At 33.4% G+C, this 22396-nt stretch overlaps 3 protein-coding genes across 3 annotated transcripts; 1 reads left to right on the top strand and 2 right to left on the bottom strand.

Annotated features, from left to right (window-relative positions):
- Positions 1-275: 275 nt before the first annotated feature.
- On the top strand, positions 276-3781 carry TRIADDRAFT_61837 (uncharacterized protein; the record flags this gene model as incomplete). The annotated part of the gene is made up of 9 exons (XM_002117772.1): positions 276-330; positions 435-650; positions 1084-1542; positions 2086-2262; positions 2428-2604; positions 2760-2930; positions 3033-3203; positions 3269-3436; positions 3606-3781. The coding sequence occupies 9 exons, from the start codon at positions 276-278 to the stop codon at positions 3779-3781; spliced, it is 1770 nt and encodes a 589-aa protein (XP_002117808.1).
- Positions 3782-4991: 1210 nt separating this feature from the next.
- TRIADDRAFT_61836 (uncharacterized protein) lies at positions 4992-14062 on the bottom strand (the record flags this gene model as incomplete). Its single annotated transcript, XM_002117724.1, has 32 exons — positions 4992-5043; positions 5529-5644; positions 5711-5773; positions 5892-5931; positions 6190-6290; positions 6440-6547; positions 6624-6801; positions 6906-7051; positions 7172-7249; positions 7321-7398; positions 7504-7639; positions 7720-7825; positions 7921-7990; positions 8055-8216; positions 8295-8441; positions 8685-8956; positions 9075-9358; positions 9434-9678; positions 9783-10088; positions 10173-10229; positions 10327-10444; positions 10562-10625; positions 10710-10884; positions 11014-11178; positions 11366-11437; positions 11553-11668; positions 11811-12069; positions 12153-12438; positions 12613-12696; positions 12788-12881; positions 13024-13293; positions 13900-14062. 32 exons carry the CDS (start codon positions 14060-14062, stop codon positions 4992-4994), a joined length of 4611 nt encoding a protein of 1536 aa, XP_002117760.1.
- A 1787-nt stretch (positions 14063-15849) lies between these two features.
- Positions 15850-21118, bottom strand: TRIADDRAFT_61835 (uncharacterized protein; the record flags this gene model as incomplete). Its single annotated transcript, XM_002117723.1, has 24 exons — positions 15850-15942; positions 16050-16367; positions 16452-16526; positions 16610-16701; positions 16804-16861; positions 16946-17045; positions 17107-17165; positions 17234-17298; positions 17371-17432; positions 17535-17611; positions 17678-17742; positions 17868-17977; positions 18134-18206; positions 18430-18483; positions 18562-18606; positions 18706-18783; positions 18925-19002; positions 19102-19177; positions 19345-19445; positions 19738-19778; positions 19886-20069; positions 20216-20340; positions 20723-20771; positions 20971-21118. 24 exons carry the CDS (start codon positions 21116-21118, stop codon positions 15850-15852), a joined length of 2226 nt encoding a protein of 741 aa, XP_002117759.1.
- Positions 21119-22396: the final 1278 nt, after the last annotated feature.

Raw genomic sequence — 22396 nt, 5'->3', positions numbered from 1 at the left:
CAAGATATTCAGATTTCTATATATCCATTTACAGAATCTGTCAAGTAATAACATGTAATCTAATATGAATCAGTCACAATCATATGTTAAACTACAAGACGTCTAAAATATGAACTATCTCGTAATCTATGTAAAGTTACGCTATGAAACATCACTAACTTCTTTATGGTGAAACGACACCGTAACAGATATCTATCCTATTCCCGAAATGTACTTCATACTTTACCGATACTGAAATTGTATTTTGATATAACAGGGCAACTGTCGTTCAGACTATGCCGCAGTGGTTTAAAGATGACGGTAAATTGAGATTAGAAATTTGCCAAAGAGGTAAAATTTAGTACTCAATATTTGTCTGGTCACTTTTATAAATACTATATCATTTATAAGATATACTCATATTATGATTAAATCGCTACACTTGTTTCTATCAGCTGGAACGACCTGTTGCGCCTGTGGACCTGCAACTTACTCTATGAAATTTAAAGGAATATGGAATAAAGAAACTCATCCAAAAGATTTTCCAACTCGTTCCTTTCCACGCTGGGGCAATCTAATAGGTGCTACACACTCTCAAACTTTCTACCTATATCACTACAACACCATCGTTAGTACATTTATGAAGGAGGCCGCTGAATGGGATTTTGCGGGTAAGTTTTCGAAAAAGCGTGAAAAGGGCTTATAATGCGACACTTACATTACTATCACATATTATCGGATGAACAACCACTATACTCTAATACAAGAAGATTAACATGACCTATTTGTATATCAAAAGTGCGCCATAAATTACTATCTATGACGGATTGTTATTTGTTGTCGCATTCTTGTAATACACCGAAAGGCTTCAATTCATCATTTTATTATCATTGGTAATACTGTATTTCTGTTGTAATAATAAAACCAACCGTAATTGGCTTAATAAATTTATCATCTATCGAAGGTAAGAGTAGTGAGTAGTAATTATCCCGTTGAAAGACTTCACAGTAAAATTAATGTAAAGTACAAGGTACGAACCATTTTTAGGAAAATCGATTGTTTGGTGATGTAAAAGTAATTTATTTTCTAATAATTTATTTACAGCCAAGTTGTTACGGGATATTATCAGCAATAAAAATAGGCGAGTTTTTGATTACTTCACGATTCGCAGCAACTTTGACATACATCAAACTGAAGCCGTCAGTTTTACCGTCGATCAGATGCACCACCTTGTTTCGTTTGTTCGCAAGATATCTCCAAGCCCAGATTGGTTTGTTGGAATGGACTCCTTAGACCTTTGTAAAAGTGACTGTAATTGGAGAGACAGCTTGATCGTAAACTTAACGTTACTTGACGCAGGGACTGACGATGGCATTTCTTATACTAGCCCTAATCATCCAACGGAACCACAAAAAACTGTTCAAAAAATTACTGCGCTATTCTCTAATAATTCTAGCTCGCCATTTTATGTTAATGGAGCGCATTCATCCATACCACCTTTTGCTCAAATTACTTTTGAGAAAATATCTACAGCAACTTGTACACGAACCGTTGAAATTTCAGGTAGCCTCTTTATTTACGATTAATATTGATATCATACAATATTATACTCGCACATTTAATTATTATCATTATTGTAATAACTAAGCGCAATAAATATGGTAAGAATAGCTTAGAATCTGACATACGAAAATGTAAGGCAACCAGATCCCTAAAAACTGCAATAAGATTATAACCATCTGTATTTGTCTAGTTGTAAAGTCCATAAAGATTAATTATAATTACTATTGTCATCGAAAATCTTTTGCGTATTATGAAATTATAAAAAGCTTATCACTTTTTGTATCATGTAACGGTTAAACTTCCAGTGTATATCACTATTTATTTACTACTATTTAATACAATAAATTCATATGTGTATGTGCAGTTGAACCAAGTCACTTTTAATCCCATTTTGCGATTGTGTCACAAACAATCATTCCATCATTTAGGTTGTTAGTCTGACAAATTTATTGTAAATGTAAAGTTTATACGAAACTGATGGCAATATTATGTTAATGTAGCGGAGTATATATATTTATATCATTTTTTCCCTCAATTTTTTAGTACGTGATCGCTGTACGGTGAGTCAGTGGACTAAATGGAGTTCTTGCTCTGCTTCTTGTGGTGCCGGCCAAAGAAGGCGTCACCGCCATATTATAGGAAACCCAAATTTAAATTTAAATCAATGTCCTATCTTAATTCAAACACAAAGCTGCTTAACAGCACCATGCCCAACCGAAGGTAATTACATGTAAAGTAAGGATTTAGAACATTTATCGTCCGATGACACTTAAGAATGGAAAACTAACATAGAAGATTTGTGGCTATTAGTAGCATTCTATTTTTATGAATCGAAATTTTTTATTAGTTACATTATTTAATTAAATTATTACTTTCTACAATCAGGAACTGCATGTAAAGTGACCGAATGGTCGCAGTGGACACCATGTCCAACTATATGCGATACACTAGCGCAACAGCTTAAAAGTAGAACAAGGCATATTATCAAAGCAGGACTTAAAATGAAGTGCCCGCCAACCAAAGAAATAATCCAACATAATAAAGAATGCATCGATAGGTGCTGTAAGTGATTTATCAATATGATATCATCAACAGTAAGAACAGCAAGCGTTAGTTTAAATTCTGGATAACTCTGATTGTAGTTCTACTGTAAACCATCACTGAATTAATATTACCGTACGATAAACAGTGGATGTATTCTTACTGCTACTATAAAGCAATTAAAGATTGTGTCGTATCAGAATGGACAGAATGGTCTCCTTGCTCTTGCAACACGACACATACTACAAGAAAGAGAGCAATTTTACAACAGCCTCAAAATAATGGAAAAAAATGTCCTAATCTTGAAGAGAGCAAAGCATTCGATGAAGCATGTCTAGATAAATGTAGTAAGTTATCCTCAACCAAAAGGTTATTCTTAAAAAACAGCTTATTAGGTAAATCGAATTTTAGTAGTATTCATATTTCCTACCTACCAATATCACCTTCAGAGCCAGTAAAATGCATAGTCTCAGAATGGGGAACCTGGAGCAGTTGTCCTCGAATTTGCAATGCAAATTTTAATAAAACCAGGACGAGAACCGTAGAGCGACCAGCTAGTAATGGCGGTAAACCTTGTCCGGCGTTAAAACAGACTAAACGATGCAAATATAAATGTCCAGGTATAGTATAATATAAATCCGAGTCCTTTATTTGATTATTTTTAATACATCTTTATAAACAACAGAAGAACTAATTAATTGTATGCAATGGAGTCCATGGTCGGAATGTACAAGAACTTGCGGCAAAGGATATAAATATAGATTTCGGAATCAAAAACCAAACGCCAATGGACGTCCGCCGTGCCCTGTTTTAGATCAAAGAAAGCTTTGTAAATTGCCTGAATGCGGAAAAGGTAGAATCATCTTTACTGATATTACTACGGATAAAAAAATAATTAATTTAAAAAGTTCTGTAATCTCATATATACATATGGTCGTTAAATGTATAATAGAGGTCTCTCTTTATCGTATCCTTGCTTGTATAACCACGGTATTAAATGAAGACATCTATTCAATTTATAGTTAAATGTCAAGTTAATGAATGGACAACATGGAGCACATGCAGTAAAACTTGTGGTAGAGGTTTCCGGACTAGAAAAAGAGATATCGTAGTAATGCCACCTGAAGGCGAATCGAGATGTCCAATTGTAGTCGAAGTGGAACCCTGTAACTCTCAGAATTGTCCTATAGTAAAATGAGTCGAATTCCGTGATCGTGATAAATACGAAATGTTATAGATATCGTGTTTATGAAAAACTTAACGCTCGTCAGGTAATTGATTACACTGCAGTCTTGGTCTTTGAAAGATTATCTTTTCTTTTTTCACTGTCAACGCATTACTAGCTAAGCAGCATACAACACAGAATAGCGTGTTTACAACTTGGTTAATTAATTATAATTGAAATTATTTACATTTATTGGTTTATATTGCTGTTCATATGGTTGACGAATACTTTTAGATTATTAGGATTGTAGTCAATTCAAAACTTGCAACATTCGTCCATCATGCCACCGATTGTATTGTTCGTTGTTTCCTGCCAAATTAATTTCCTCTTAATAATATTTATTTGTGCCAGGATAATAGTACAGTAATGTATAGTATGATAGAAGGTGGTAACGATGTGGAAGTTATTGTACAGCATCATGTATTGTAAGGAATTAACTATTTGATATTAAAATAAGCATTATCGTAATACTATTCATAAATCGTTCTAGCGCGCATATTTGAAAACATATTTGTAAGAAGCGATGAAGTGATAATGACCTTAATCACTAGCTATTGTTATAACTTCTAGATATCATAGGTTTATCTACAAAGAATATCAATCACATTAGCCCATCACGTTCCAAACCATAGCCTAGCCAGTTATTCATTTACGATTACATTATATAAAATCATCGCTTAGTAGCATTTCAGAATCGGAAATTAGACTTATCTTTCGGTCCTTAATCTGAAGAAATGTAGTTATTTATAAGTAAATATATCATGCACGCTCGTGTTTTACAGTATCAAATCAGGTAAACTATTAAACGGTAGAGGTTGAAGAGAATGAATTGAATTTTCGTGACAACTACTCTCGAGTGTAGTGTAGTTGAGACTCTTATCTAAGACATGAACATACTGTGTATTGCCGAATTAGTTAAATCTAAATTTAATGAAAACGTTACGTGCGCGGTATGAAATTAATTTAACGCAAAGTTTAAAGACGTGAATTAAGACTGCCAAAGGATTGCATGTTAAATTCTTTCAATAAATGTGAAACTATTTACTAGCTGTTTCGGAATAAAACATTTTTTATTATATTTCCATCACTTTGGTCTGCGCAAACTTTACAAATGAAATACAATTAGTTTCAACGACTGTGAAACTATTTATAGCTTGGCAGATCGCATTATTGATAAAACTACTCAATTATGTGTATTTCCCATGTCTTGATAGATTCGCTTAAAGCCAAATTGGCTGATATGATGATCGCAAAAATTTAGACTTCGTGAAGAAACGAGCTGTTATGTTTTCAGTGAAACGTTTTAAATTATGTATTCCGTAGATGCCAAGCTAAATTTTTCTTGCTACATCCTACAGCAGCCATAATTGATATAATCTGATTATCCATAGTATGAAATGATTTCTTCATTGGTTGTTGAAAATAGCAAGCAGTCAAATCATTAATATAAATATTTCACGGAATCACTGACTAAGTTTCACCTGAATTAATAAAATTATTAAAGATTAGTAGCTTCAAAATTATTATATAAATTAATTTTATGAAGATTCAATTATTGAACTAGAACACTCTCCGTTATGGGCAGTGGACGGTAGTGCATAATATCATTTTATATCAGGTGGTTATTGATCTGCAACGGAAATGAAGATAACAAATTGAAAAATTGGGAAAAGACCGTAGATATTAGAACAATCGTCAGGACTGTAGTAGTTTTGCTTACTTCAGTAAGCTGTAGGTTGTATTTAAATCTCCTAAGCAAACGCCATGATGTTTACACTTTTCGATAGCATCTTCAATAGCCTGAAAATTCTCGTGTTGTACCTCGAACTGTATGTACTACAACAAGTAAAACAAGATAGAAAGTCACCTTCTTCCTTGCAAAAAAGAGCTTTTCATGTATACCTCTCTCCAGAGTATTGCCGATAAAGGTACTGCTTCAGTGGCTTGTTGATATAACCATCGCGCCTAAAGATGCACGAAACTGTCAGCATTAGTCATGGTAGAGTAATAAGTCCATACCGCTTAAGCCAATACGATAGGTATAAATACATTATTTTAGAAATAACTAGAACTAATTGTAGACCTGATTAACGCGACCATGTTGAACTTCAAATGTAATAATTCTGCAACAGAAAATAACTTTACTTTACAACTAAAGACATGAATGATTTCCTAACATTAAGTACGATATATGTACATTCGCCACACTGGTAAACATTCCGGATTTTTAAGCAGCAAAGATGTAAGGATAGTTTTATCCAGAAGATGCGATTTTGCTAACTCTAGTTCCTTTAATAACCTTTTTACACAAGCGTCAGTGCAAAGCATCACAAGATCATCGTTAGGCATCAATAACGAAACTGTGTATGTATATTGCTAACCTGATTACTAAACCAGCATTTTGTGGCATGGTGGAAAGAAACCTTTCCACACAATGCGTGAACAAGGAATTCGGTAAACAGATAATCAGCAAAGATAAAATCTAGTAATGTAATAGTTTAACAATTACTCCTAAAGCTAAAATTATTTCGCACTTCAAATTACTTACAGAATAAAGAATACATTACTATATATACAGTACATCAATAATCTTATCTGATTAAATGGCAGACGCTGTAAAGTGATTAATACCCGATTACAAAAACGAAAGTCGTTCCACTTTGAACCATTTCGATAAGGTGAAGAGCGAGAATGTGGACAAGAAACTACAACACATCGCCAGCACTTCTTGATCATATCCTAGAAAAAGATGATATACAGTATAATCCTTAATCACATATTACTCAGGGATAAATAACCTGACGGTAATCCTTACCTTCAAACGTTTACCAAAATCTTCTTCGCTTGAACATTTAGATAGCGATCGCATAAGAAAGTACATATATTCCAACCATAATTCTTTCTTGTTTTCGAGAGCCATAGTTTTTACGATAGAATCCTCAAAAACGTCGCATATATATTGATCTTCAACAGATTCAATTTCTAACAAGAGGCTAAACAAGACAGGATACATAATATTTAATAATTTAATAATACTTGCAATGATTAAGAGTACTTAATGAATACAGAAACGTTAAACTCATCTAATGTACTGTACCAGTAACAAAGCCAAATATATAGTAAGTCATTTTGGGTATCTGGATTTTCAATTTTCATTGCAGAATCTGGAAGACGATAGTTGTATGGCAAAGGTAGTCCAAGCAGCTTTTTATAAAGCGCATGAACATCCAAGACATCACACGACTGAAAAAAGACTGGTATTAATAAGAATACTGAAAGCGTTTAGATCAAGGAGGCAATGACATTACAACGAAATATCAATACATCTTGAAAAGTTAAAGATTCAGGTCCTGAGGATCATACCGATTCGTTCGAATTATTTACAGTATATTTCGATACAGCGCACAATCGAAGATATCTTAGTGCCTCGCTCAAATTTTTCTAAAAATTTCGATCAAGGGGTATAAGAAAAGGTTCATAATGTAGTAAACCCTAAATATGTAATCTTGTACCTGCATAAAATAAAACTTTCCTAGTATGTAATATATCTTTGAGTGACCAGGCATAGCTTTACTAGCTCTATTAAATACCTGGATGATTTAAAAATGTAAGAGATCAACACTATTAAAAGAATAGATAAAGTTCATCATTGTTAATATTATACAATACCAATACTAGGGTAACTACTTATTTACCTGGTTTACGTAAAAAGACGTTTCAACATCAGAAAGGTTCTTCATTCGAAGTAAGTACAGATAAACATGCCATAGATCAAGCACGCTTTCATTTGATTCTAGTAGACGCCAACACAGCTGGAGTGCTTTGTCAACCCTAACATTTGATTAAAGAGAAAAATCTTTGAGACGTATGCGAGAATTAAAAGAGAATATTGCAAGTCGATTTTAGCGTACCTATTGCATGAATACAGAAAATACAGAAGGTTAATATGTAACGGAAGGCAAGTAGAAGCGTCACGTGAAACTTTATTTAAATCATTAGAAGAAGCCTTAAGGCCCACTAAAAGATTGATTAAATACGTGAAGGGGTAAATTTTGTTAGTAACGTTAAGAATTAGCACTATAGAGCAATGGAGCACATCCTCACATCCATACTTTGAAAAAGTTTCAAAACAGATTCATAGTCAATATCCACAATATTTCGCCACGGAATATAAAAGCAGTCCTAGAAGCGAATTTGCAAGAAATATTCACTTATATATCAAAAAAATTTTACGCTGATAACATACCTTGCACACTAATTCACCAGGAACTCCATTCAATGTACCAAAAATTGATGAAGGAAGGGTTTTAATGTATTGCAAATAAATAAAGCAGAGCCAAATGAAGCATCGATCATTCGGTGTCAGAAAGTGTATAATAGTATCATCACCATCCCGATTAATAAAGGCCTAGGTTAAAAAGTTAAATATATAAATTACATTAATTAATATTTAACGATCTGACATTATAGTACTCTAGCATTATACCTTCAGTAATTTCCCTGCTCCTGTTCTACCCGTTAAAATTTCTAATTGAATCCGATACAGAATACTTTCGACAAAACGATGTGAACGGACAGATTTATCACTGGTATCAGATTTTAAAAAGAGCATGATATCATCTAATACTTTCAACTTTAAATCGTAAGATGAAGATATACGTAAACATTGCCACATTATATTATAAGATAAGCAATATTCGGTAGTTCTATTAAATAAATTAATCAGTTGCATCGAAGATAGAGCATTCTGCGCTTGCTTTAATCTCGTATGAACTCTCAGATAGCGAATCCATAGCTCCTATACGATCATAAATTAGTCCATTAAAGGCCTACATTAGTTTTCTAGGCGAAGTATAATTAGTGATTGCAATACTACCTCAGACTCTTTATAAGCTTCTAAGCCATGGCTTAAAACATTTTGGCAACCTTCTAAATCATTTTTTTTTAATTTTAAGTCGGCTAAGCATATCCAATCATCAATACGTCTTTCAGCTGGAGTCTTGACGTTCTCTGTAAGTGCTGATATTGGAAAATATCGTACATTTTGCAGATTATCAAAATCCTCACTTTTGTAAGTAATCGGAAAAATGGAGCTTGTAGAATGCAGCATCCTCCGAACAAATTTGGTGTAATCTGAGGCTACATTCCCTACAGCACAACAATAGTAGTTTACTAAATTGATACAGAAAATAGATAGTAGATGATTCGCAAATCTACTGCATGGCACATAAAAAAAGAACTTTTGTTATAAAATAGAAGTTAAAACCTTGGATCACCCTAAAGCCGCTGATAGGATTCCAAGCACGTTCATGGAAAGAAATATGGTATAATGTCTTTCTCCTGGATTCATTAATTCGATTGATCAAAAGTAAACATTTTTCTTCTGTATTTAGGACTTTGTACTTTTGTGACCAATCAGAAACGAATCTGCTAATGCTATCGGTAGTAGTAATAGTGTCTTCCATAATATTTTTAGTTAAAGATGAGCAATATGAAGCTAAATCCATTAAAATTTCTCGTTCCGATAAAGTAGAAGTAGAAAGGTGTTGCCTAGTTGAAAAGATAAAACAAATGATTCTTTCGTAGCGAATCCTTTATATAACAGTAAGAGTAAAGAACGATTACCATTTGCATTGGTCATCGTTGCAAACACCTTGAAGGTCAAAGGGACAGATGATTCGACTCGGATCAATTTTGTGTGAAATAGACTCCGACATAACAGATAACTTGCTCTGAGTACGAAAATAAGGACTAAATCTATACGATCTAAAGCATTTTAGAGAGCTTCTATACGGGCTTTTCTTGATAAATGCTATACGAGTAGGTGCAGCGATTGCGATTTCTTCGACATTTAACATGTCAACTAATGTCTAAAATTAATCGAGAAAAAGTGAAAAACCAAGCAAAACATACAATTACACAATAATGATATTTTAGTATTTATTTATTACGTGATCAAATTCTTCGCTATTACCTCAAGAGGTCGGTCAAATATTTCAAAAATAGGTAACTTCAACTGAACGAATGAGAATTCTACATCAATTTGGCGCAACCAATGTATATTGACAATTTCATTTGCTTCGTCTAAGAGACTCGTAAGTCTACTACAGTATTCACTAGCTAGCGGGGTAATACCCGCTTTATTATTGGATCCAACTTCCACTCCAGCAGTTACGCGACTATTACCCTTGTTCAAATCTTCTGCTACTTTAGGTTGCTTTGATTCAAGTGATTTAATCAATTCCATATATTTTATAGAAAAGTTTTGAATTCGTTCTAACTATAAATATTTATTCGTCATATTAGGAATTAAGTAGTCATTCAAAAATATCGCATTTCACATTACCAAACAATAAATGTATACCTTCACATTTTTTTCAAGTATTTCCTTTTCATGTTGCTTAATAGCCGCTTGTAATTGCTAATGTTATAGTCCAAGGCTTAGAATCTCTTATGTATGCTACTGCATTGTTATAATAAAGTCTTTTTGCAGTATATAAATACTATAGCGATCTTACTGTCTGTTTTTCAATAAGCTTGTTCGATTTTGCTTCTTTAATTTTCACTGAGCTCTGCAATCTTTGAATCTCATGCTTGATTTTTGTTTCTAAACGCTGATAAGCAAGACGATCTTTCCTATAATTAATTAATTGACGATTGACAATTAACTTCATGGAGTGGACCATACATTAATGGTAAAATACTAATATCAATTGATTAAATTATCCTTTGCAAAAGTTAAAATTTATACACCTATATCTGTCAATCATTTTCAACTTATCATTACTGCTTTTGGTTTCAATACCGAACAAGCCCTCTACAATAAAACATTCAAAATATTAGTTTAAAAGTTATACTATTCAGGTTGAAACGTATTTGGTAATCCTATGATTAAAATTACTTTTAGATTGACCATATTCCGAGAGCGGTTTTTTCGCCATTTCTCGCCTAGCAATTTCCGCCTTTAACTTGTAATATTCAGAAAGTTTTTCTGGATTTAAATTTTTTATTTGCTCCGGCGTATGAATAGCTTCAGTATCAGCGTAATTTTCCACCCTTGCTTTATCTTTTATTATCTGAAATACAATACATACTGAAAGTACGGAACGAATTGCCTACCTGCGTTCTATTGATTAAGATTAACGTTCAAACTGTAAATGAAGGTAGGTAAATTTTGCTCTACAACTTTGATTCTTGATACTCACGTCCGTAGCATTTCTAGCCTTTTTAATCATGGCATCCAAGCTTAATTGAAAGGCCTTCCTATCCTTAGAAACTGAAGTTTCTAAGCTCGTTGATTTAACCTCTGATTCTGAATAACTGTCGCTATCACTGTCCATTAGAGGAATGATGATAGGATTAACAGTTTCCTGGTGATATGGAGATTTTGGCTATACAAACATAAAACCTTCGTATACTCAGCTTCAATCATTTTGTAAAACATCGATAAATTTATATATCTAACTATTGACTAAGGAAATCGCGATCCATAGTATAGACTTTTTAGTCTTTGTTACTACCTCATAGTGACCGAATCCACAGTAAAGAAAGGCTTACCGCTATAGCAGTTATATTGCTACTGTCGCTAGATTCACTTTTACTGTTGCATTTGGTATTTTCAGTAATTTTCTGTATAAATTTCGAAGCAAATGAAACTCATAAATTTTTGACTTTGAGCGTATGTAAATCAAATAGAGTTGTAACATTAGTACTAGCGTTCAACACAGATAGTAAAAGTTATTACAGCAGACGCAACCAAAGATTTAGTTTTCATTGTTTCTAAGACTGCATTCCTTAAAGCAACGATGCTCTCTTCATCATCTTCCTGGATATCTATTAAGAAAAACGTCATAGATTCTCCTTTATTAAAATATCAAATCAGTATTAAAATCAAAGAGATAACAGTTATAGCGCCAAATAAAAATAACATATTGTGACTACGAAGTAATTCTATTCATAAATAACCGTGACCAGCTACTAGCTGAGATTCATCAACATTTACCATCTGCTAATTTGGTATCAGCTGGTCTATCACTTTCAGCAGTACCACTGTTTCTATCGTTAATCGCTTTCTCCATCAGTAACGTATCTTGAAATTTTGAACCGATATGAGATTTATTTTTAATAAGTGAGATATCGTCACTGATCTCCGAGTTCGAATCCACATCCATAGGAACTTGGACATAGTTGTCAATGGTTGGAGAATTTATCATTCTAGCTTTCTCTTTAAATATGTCTTGATCAACATCTCGGTTAATTTTCTATAAGTTTTTAAGAATGCAGGCAAGCAGTCAGTACCAATCAACAAACTAAAAGTAATATTGCATACGAACATATTACTTACAACAGGAACTAAGTGCGATCCAGGAATTTTATTTCCATTCTTATTTTTTCGCTGCGCTCTTGCTATTTTTCTCGTTAATTGCCTTTTCTTAAGATTTTTCAATTTATTTCTAAGATTTGTATCCCTACTACCACACTCTGATGAGATTCTGTAGGTATCACCCTTGTAAACGGGATCAGCTACAGCACCCTTGTACCTTTGCTTCTGATCTAATCGATCTTGATCCAACTGTACTATTTGTTGCTGTATATTTTCTGGAGTTTTGCACGTGCTTCTCATATTATACCTGTAGAAGGCAGAAGAAATATTATAAGTTACTTAATTTATCATTTGTATATTTCGATGACAACCAAAAGGATCTGAGATCACCAATTCTATTGTAAATGTATAATTGTGTATGGTGCCCGTATATGAAATATTCGTAACATACCCTTACTTTACTTTATATGCGTAAACTTACTTATTTTGTGGATGTTTCATCGATATCTCCGAGGGCTCGAGAATTGACGCTGATTCTTCACCCGCTTTACTTCCATTATTGAGTCTATAATAGAATATAGACGCATACAATAGGAAAACTTAACAAATCATTCAAACACTGCGTTACGAATTAGTAATATCAATTGCCAGGCTACCGAACAGATTGATCTGAAATATACTGATCTTTAACGCTTGATCCGGCTGATATATCAGTGATTAGAGGGTGGTTTGCTTTCTCAATGGTTGAAGCTAGAATAATTATTTTAGCAAATACAAAAGCATGATAAATTGTAAAGGTTACATATAATTCAAATATTATTAAACGCAACATGTAAAGGTGTGTAACACAAGTCATAATTTTTTGTATTAATTTTATTTTACTAGTAGTTACATGCATGTAATCTTGCTTTATTTTTAAAATTAGTTTCTTCAGTTTTAACTCTTTCTTTTTTTACTTCCGCCTGTAGTTGCTGTTGCAATAATTCTTTCTTAAGCAACAGTTCTTCAAATGTTACATCCTCTGTGTCGTGCTCATTTAGTGGGCTGAAATTTTTCTTCTGTAATGATTTCTTCCTTCGATTTATTCCGCTCTTGCTAAATCGTGGCCTGGTCGATCCATCGGGTACCAAATTTACTACTCTAGTTCTACGAACTAAATTCGCTGGTGTTGAACGAAATTACCGATATTAAGGCTACAAACTGGACCATTAAATTGACAAGTACACTACATAAATTAGCTAATAGACTATGAAAAATTCAGAATTACCTATTGATATCGTGATGGATAAATAGTAAATATATGACTTACTACGAGAGACCAGAAGATTGTAATTGTGCAATATATGTATGTACTTAGATGACAACTGTATTTACTGATCTTAGAAATAAAGTATGTGCACGTTTACAGCTTGCAAGCCTTACATCACACTATAATACTTAAATTGGCGTACTGTAGTAACTGCTCACTTTTACTTCTTAGTAGAACTACCATTAACGATTTATTACGTAAAATATATTTTAGACATTGTCTAACTTCAAGAACCAGAATCTGACCATATCAGTATAATAATCTTACTTATAAATTAATAATATAATAGAAAGATACGAGACATCGGCAAAAGATTTGGCCTTGGAGCGCTTGATGGCATTCCGTAGCTAGTACGTTCTTGGAATCGTCGGAATGATGTGTTCGGTTCCCTACAAAAACTAGGATAACTTCCATGTCCATAGTCCACTATACGCCTGGTTCTTGGTCGATCGGTATTACTTGTGCTATAATTCTTGCCAATAGAAAGATGTGAATTCGAGATTAAATGAGGCATTTGCACTGGCCATACTGGATTTGCCTCTTCAAGAGATCTGTTAGGCTGCTTTATCGGTAAGTCCTGTGAATCATCGATAATTTCACCTTCTTCTATCTCCTCTTCCATTAATTAATTTTATTATTGTTATATACTTGAGTAGCAGATAGTTAACAACTATTGATATTAAGCATTGTCGCATAGATAAACTCTTCTTCTTACAAATTCACTTGGCAATACTCTGGTACTATTTAAAATCGTTAAATATGATGCTTTACTTTTATAAAGTTCAATAAGTAAAATGTGCATGGATCGTAATCTTTACAATAATTTCAAAGATCAAGATTACGGTACAGTACTGTACTGTACTGTATGTTTGCAGGTATTTTACTATACTGTACTGTACAGTACCGTACAGTACTGTACACTCAGTGAGTTAGTGTACTGTACAGTACAGTACGGTACAGTACAATCAGTGAGTCAGTGTACTGTACTGTACAATACCGTAGAAAAACTGCTACAGTACTGCCCACGAGTAATGTACCACAGTTGGTTTTTTCGGGTTCAGAGTGGGTTAGGTTTTATTTAAAAAGAAGCAATGTCAATTTTTTCGAGAATTGAGTTCTTTGACTACAGTATAATTACTTTTTAAGCTGTAATCTAACTGCAGACATGTAATGGCCGAGTAATAGTCTTTTACTATTAAAGTACTGTTTGTCTTATGAAGTCCCTATTACTACCGTATCGTAAATATTATCAGACCACTGAATACACTACTTTACATTACAATGTATAGTACTGTACTTGCAGAACGAGTCCAGGACAATTCGACGCGGACAATTTACCGCTGTACAGTACAGTACTGTACAGTGTAGTAGTACTGTACTGTACACTGTACAGTATAGGATGGAAACAATATCAATATAGATTTGATATAACGAGGATGAATTGAATACTTCGCTACATTCAATCCTATACACCGTAAAATTAATCTAATGCAGTAAAATATCTGTTTTGATATTACGAGGGTGGATTGAATATTTTACAGCATTCAATCCTATACTGGATAAAATTAATTTAATGCGGTAAATTATCCGGATTCGTGCAGAACTGTAATTTATCAACATTCAATATTGTACACTGTACTGTACAGCTGTAGTTCCGTAGTAATGGATTACTGTACCGAACCTTTCTCACGTTTAATGGTAGTGTAAAGCAGTGTTAATTTGAACATTTCGTACTTTCTCGTATCCTCCTGTTTCTTGACTAGAAAGAAAGTAGCGTAAAGCATAACCAGCGATAGGGTAATCATTTCAATGGATAGAGATCATATTGGATACAATTGCAGTCTTACTATGTCAGTAACATAATTTATTTTTTAATTAGCTTCGAGCCATGTTTGGTGCGCCTATTACATCCATTGCTGCTATTATTTGTAGATTTTCTTAATCGTAAATACCAGTATGATATGACGTACTTAGAATAGGGATAAATTGCCCGGAGTACTTTAACTTTCATACGCGTACGTGAATTGTTCATAATGTTCTGATAGTGATATAAAGTTTTATATCGTGGATAAAAGCAAGACATCTGTAGAAAAGCTGTAGAAGAAACTATAAAATGCATCATAAGATCCTGTTGCGCTTGTTTATATTAATTATTATAGAGAAATAAGATTGTAAATATTATAGCAAATCAAATAATAATAATAAATCTCTGTTTAATCTCAAAACGCTATCCCAAGTTTGTGATTTAAGGATATGACACTCAACCACAACGAAATATGAGTAACTGAACTGGATATCAATGACATGATCAGTTTTGTCACAAATACAGTATATCAAGCGATTCGGACACTACAATCAACAATCTACGAACTGAACTATTTTGTAAATTTATCCGATTTACGAGCCAATTCAAATTTTCACTTTAGGTTTCCTAATTAGTTCATTTAAGGGTTTTTCCTTTTTGCTTTTACTTTTGCGGCGAAGTAGATTGTGCTTGATTGTCTATGAAATAAATATTTTACGATATAGTAATTGCTAACGTTTGCAATTTCTAATATAATTATAAAATTATGTAGACCAATAAGAAGCAAATATTAGTGCGTCTTCACCTTTCTAGAATGATCATAAGTTCTCTTCTTGTTTGAAAACTTAGATACTCTGGCATCTGCACTAGCTCCAGACGAGAATGATCCACCGATATTATGACGGTCGTTAATATTAACATTAACATCAGATGTTGACGGTAAGACCTGGTTGATAAAAGAACTTTCATCTTTTAAGCCTTTGAAATTCGGCCTTGTTTTTAACTTTGTCTGATTCTCGATTTTATTCGCTGATATCCTCAGATTTACTCTCTCATTGTTGCCATAATTATCAGTTTCAATATTTGTCGGTATGCGGTGGTTTTGTCTCACTTGCAGCTTTGTCTACATCCCCAATGCAATAATATGAATATCATATAAGCATGGTGCCTTTACAATAGTTCTGATAGACACTAGTATCTGTTTTACCTTGCTCCTTTCCTGCCTTAATTTCTTCTTTTGAAGTGCCCTTTGGTTTTCTATTGCAAATCCTACAATTAGTCGCTGTAAATATTCACCAAAATTACAATAAAATTAACGAAGCGAAACCATGTCCGGAAAATTATAACGTGCAAGTGGATGGAAACCTTTTCAGATCCAAAAATATGAGGATTATTATTAATTGCTCGTAAAATTTTCAGTGCGTCATCGTGATTTAAAAGTTCCATAAAACCAAAACCTTAAGATTGAAAAGAAGCAAAGTTTGGTCACTGGTAAAAACTTTTAAACTCTGATTACTGTGAATAATCAAACACTATACTGTATGACTACTCCCACAAACCTCTAGATTTCGCGATTCCGTGGCTGTTAATCCGATTACGATCACGCATTATCGTTACCTAAATCCAGATAATACATATACCATACCCAATGAATTAACCACAAATAGGTTAAAAGAGAAAACATTTCTCAAAAATATTTACTTTCTTTATTCTAACAGGCCTCTTCTCATCTACTGAAGATATGATTACTTTCTTGAGATCAGCATCACTAACTTGAATTGGAATATTGCGAATACACAACCTTTGGCAAAGTTTCAGCATTAGCAAGTTTTATCACCATCAAGATTAAAACACTTATTTACCTTGTTTTCGATACAAAATAGTTAGGGTTCTTTAACTTGGCTTTGTTCTTCATTTCCGTCTTTGAAGTAGATAGAGTTAGGAAGAAGTATGATTATCAAGATATGCAAAAGATAAATACAGTTTTACCATGGCACGTTTCTTTAAATCTGATTTGGATAATCCTCCAGCAGCAGCGCTATCAGCTGTGATAACTAAACATATCAGCGTAGCGTTTCAAGTCCTTGAAAAAATAAATGATTGACTGATTGATAGCAAAATATCACCTCCTTCACTAGCTAGATATAAATTTCTTTTATCTTGATCTTTGGATGGCTTTGTTACTGAACTAGATTACGCAACGAAAGTAGAATTGTATATCAAATGCTAAATATTACTATGGGTATAACAAGTTCAATAAAATATAATTAGTCAACAAGAACATTAATACAAATTGCAAGCATCGGTCCGTGATACGGCGCGGCAGATGATAAGTTTCCTGTCATGTAAAGTAAAGTCGTAATCGCCCTACAGCAAAGTAAAAACGGAGAATAAATAAAAGATATCATATATATTGTTTAAGTTATTTCTTACGTTGTTGTAACTTTCCAGGCATTTGTCAGCACTTCCTTTTTCAACATATTTCACAAATGCTACACCTGTAATCAATGAATCCTATCAGTGCTTTAGACTCATTAAAAATACAGCTGCTCGCAGATGAAGTTAAAATAATTCTTCACTACATAGACTCTATGTGATTTTTATACATAAATAACCTAGCTACCTCGAGAATAATCATTAGCCCGATCAATAACAATCTTGCAATATCGAATCTTGCCAAATTTCGAGAAGAATTCCTTTAATTCGTCTTCTTTACAGTCAAATGAAAGGTTCCTAAGAATATACAGTAATATCTCTTAATTAAAAGTGTATCAATTGATACCAATTAATCTTGCTAACTCAGAATTCGAGCCATAAAAGGGGTCAATTGAATGTTCTGTTTAACTCAATTGGTTAGCCTTATGAACTGGTATAAAAATTTCTATTAACCGTATAAATAACGTTTTCCCTTCCTGGACATCCTCCTTAATTTCATGTCTGTTGCGTTTAGTTTCTTCCTCAGCTTCAGTATCGTTTTATAGTTAATAAATATTCGCATATTAAAAAAATATGTACACTATAAGTTATCTCATCTATTAACTTTTAAGACACATGCAGGCATTACGATCACATAATATGAATTGCGATGTGGTTTTATGCCCCTATCGCTAAAACATTTAATACAGCTCGAAATATCAGAAATACCGTATCTTGCAGTACTTTTAAGAAAATATAAATGTAATTACCATTTTCCGTTGTATTTGCACTATCAGTTTTTGCGACAGCTTCACAGTCACTGTCTATTTTAAAGCATAGCAATGCAAGATTCTAAGTAATTCGCTGACTACAAAAAACAACCCTATACTTTATCGTAATACCTGTTAAATCAGAATCACAGTTGTCAGATGTTACTTTTTCACCCTCTAATGAATTAGGTAGTTATACAAGGTTTATCATAGGAAACAAAACAGAAGCCGAAATACTAAATCACGCAATTCAAAATTAATTAATTAATGATTAACCGTGTTCTTTACTATTCTCAGCTGTATTTTTCAAATAAAGTGATTTTGGTAACGCCCAATCCAAAGAAATTCGACGATCTAAGAAACATTTTATTGAAGGTACAAACACTTAAACAGTTCGTACATAATACGGCAATATGTTCGCTTTGGCTAACTTATCATCACGAAGTAATTCCTGGAAACTTATTGACAGAAATGATAAAAAATTTAAAGACTTACTCATCACTTCCGTCATATTGAGTTCCTTTATAGCATTCGCCGCATGAAAGACATTTTCGAACTGGATAAACGCAAATCCTAGCATTTTTGTAGCGTAGCATTAGTCATTAATATATACAAAGCAAATATAGCTTGAGATATAATTCGATGTGATGAAACACGTAGCCTTTTGCTAACCTCCCTTAGGTGGAATGTTCACAGTGATCACATTTCCAAATTGCGAAAATATTTCCTTCAAATCTCTTTCTCGGCACTATATAAGCATAGTATTGACATATTAACACTAGTGTATAGTGTGACAATCATTAGCTGTAGTTACTTATCGACTATAAAGGTGGCTGTTCTATTACATAGTTATTATAAAAAACAGAATTAGTTAAACAAAAACTTTCGTTTTATAAGATATCCAGGCTCACTAACGTTGAAGCAAAGATTTCGAACAATGATCTTTGCTTTATTTAGAGACTTCTTCGACTGTGTCTTATCGATCTTGGAAACAATTTGCACATTGAGCTGCGAACCTTTCATGCCAAATACGATGAATTACGTTATTAATCTAGTTATCAAAAATTGCTAAAAGCACAGTATTTTACTTTAGATACCTTTAAAAGTCCTGTTATTTAGATTTACTACAGCAATTCTGCATTTCTTGTGTGAAGAGCATAGAACCAAGGCGCAACCTTCACAGTCTATGAAGATCATTGCAAACAGTATGCTAAAATATACTTGTACGTTGAGGTAGTAATACAGTATAAGGAGCATATCGAATGTGGTACTCAAATCAATTACATCCTAGCTACATTAATTACCAACCAGGTAGGGGATACTTCAATTCCTCTATGTCGACCTTCTTCCTAGAATGTGTTAAAAGTGGGTATGTACAAAAATATATCCTGAGCTAGTACATATAAATAGCATAGAATGTTCCTGTAATAGATACTCGTATATCAGTTCAACTAACCTAAGCCGTTTATACAACCGCTTCCTGGAAATATCCGGAGATAAATTTTGAATTAAAATTGTTCTTCCAGAATTTGCACGTGATACAATAGATGATATTGTATTTTCTAACTGTACGTTGTCTAATTGTGAATAGGATCTAGATTTCTTTATCACTGGTGCTTCGAGATGGCTGCTATTTACTTCTATGTAAGGAAATACGATTATTGTATAACGAAGTAATGTCTACATATATGTATAATATACATAATTATTATATAATTACCGTCAGTCAAGATCAATGTTATAGTGTACATGTATATATAACATATATGTATGCGCGTATAAGTACCTTCAATCTCATCGTGATTTTGTTTCCTCTTCGTATTAGTATCAAACTTTCTCTGAGCTAGTAAAATTTGAATATGACGTCCTCTAATACTTTTTTTCAGTGTTGTAGCTCTTTCTGCATCCTCCCTAGATTTGTAAGCGAAATACGAGTACATGTACAGTATGTATTTACGGCCTTTAGTGTAGTCTACTCAGTCTAAGCGCTAAAGTGGAACAGGCTAGTGTAATTGCTAATAGTGTGCAATATGCGATTGTATATACTTGTATTACATAAAGCAATTAATATCTATATAAGCCCATCACTGTTGCTGCTTTTTAACCATTCAAGACTCGAATAACTGAATACGAGTATTCGCCTACTGTACAGTACACGAAGTGAAATTACAAGGTACGAAAATAGTGAACTTACTAGAATAGTACTGCACAGTGTACAGTATTAATAATAACACCAGCACACATACAGTACGTTTTTACTGTGCTACTGCAAAATTGAGTTTGCACGACTTACTGCAAGGTAAAAGTCACATAACCAAACCCGCGACATTCATCCTTTGTACCTGTAAAGGATCGATGCGATGATATTATTAATTTATTTGGCGTCTACGAGCATATTAAATTACTAAATGTAAAGTAAGTCTGAAATCATAACACTATAACACGCTGTATGTATTTATGCAACCTAGGCTGACCCAAATTACATTTCGCACTCCTCAACGATTACATTGCATAGTTTCCTTCTAGAGTTAGATCTACAACCTTTATCCCGAACCAAGAAGCTACTTCTTATAGGTCCTACATCATCAAATAGTTGCTCAAATTGAGTCTCGGTGATATCGTATGGTAAGTTGCGGACGAATATAGTAGACCTTGACGTTACGATTTCGCTCGGGTTCGTCAAACTCATGCTGCTGTAAAATGCCTGTACAATGTTGAACGAACCTTGGATTCATTAATTAATTAATTAACTGATGAACCAAAGCATGGACTTCTAGATACATCTGGACTGGACACTTGGTTCGGACGGTCGGACATATATGCCTCATCTTGTTTTGTATAGCAGTGCTCCGAACACTTCTCTTCGCCATAACGTTATCAAACGGTTACCCGGTTTTGTAATTCACTTATTTTCCAAATTAATTTTACAGTACACTGTACAGTACACTCGTGGTGTGGATTTTCTGTACTGTACCGTACAGTGCACTGTACGGTACAGTACAGTAGATTGACTCATCTGTACAGTGTACAGTACTGTACTATACGCAGTACAATCCACCATCAACACGAGGAATTAACAATTGTACTGTACTGTACTGTACGTACAGTACAATACAGTACAGTACAAATCACTTTACACTGTACTGTTACGGGCAATGTACTGTACAGTACAGTACAGCACAGCAATGGCAACGCGCAGTGTACTGTACTGTACTGTATCTAGTATAAATTTATATACTGTACATACTGTATAAGTGTATATATTATTACTGTTTCATTACTACTGAATATTTCATACACCGATACACGTATATTCCTTATACTATTAACTTTGAAAATATATGAGAAACACAATATCTCTTCGTTACTTATGTCTAATAAATTGGTTCTACCCCCTCCCCAATTTCCTATCTCTCTTTCGTTTAGCTGAACCTTTATTGGAAAACGTTAAACGTTACATTCGTGCAGTACTGTACTGTACTATGAAAAAAAATCGCTCGTTTTTTACGGATTACTTTACAGTACATTACTGTAGATTGTACTGTATACTGTACAGTGTACAGTACTGTGTATAGTATTGTAGGTACTGTACAGTATAGTTATGTATACAGTATATATACAGTATAAATATATACTTTACGTTACCACAGCAACAGATGATTGTTGTGTAGTATATGTGGCATGAATAAGCATAAAAGGGTATATGTATGTTAGTTATTATTGTTATAATAGTATACATAAAATTCGCAGACTACGGAAGCTTCAAATGTGCGCATATAATACTACTGTATCATTCATAAGCGTACACTTTGCATAAAATAAAGTGAAATAATATAGTACAGAAGATATACGTATACTGTACACTGTACAGTACAGTACATTTCAATTACGACAATCATGATGTCACTAATTATATAACCCTGACTTGTTATGCGTAAATGCACACATCGTATATCGAATTTCGTCA

The sequence above is a fragment of the Trichoplax adhaerens genome, genomic scaffold (assembly GCF_000150275.1).
Source record: "Trichoplax adhaerens TRIADscaffold_28 genomic scaffold, whole genome shotgun sequence".
NCBI lineage: Eukaryota > Metazoa > Placozoa > Uniplacotomia > Trichoplacea > Trichoplacidae > Trichoplax > Trichoplax adhaerens.
This window is presented reverse-complemented; position numbering and strand designations above follow the sequence as displayed.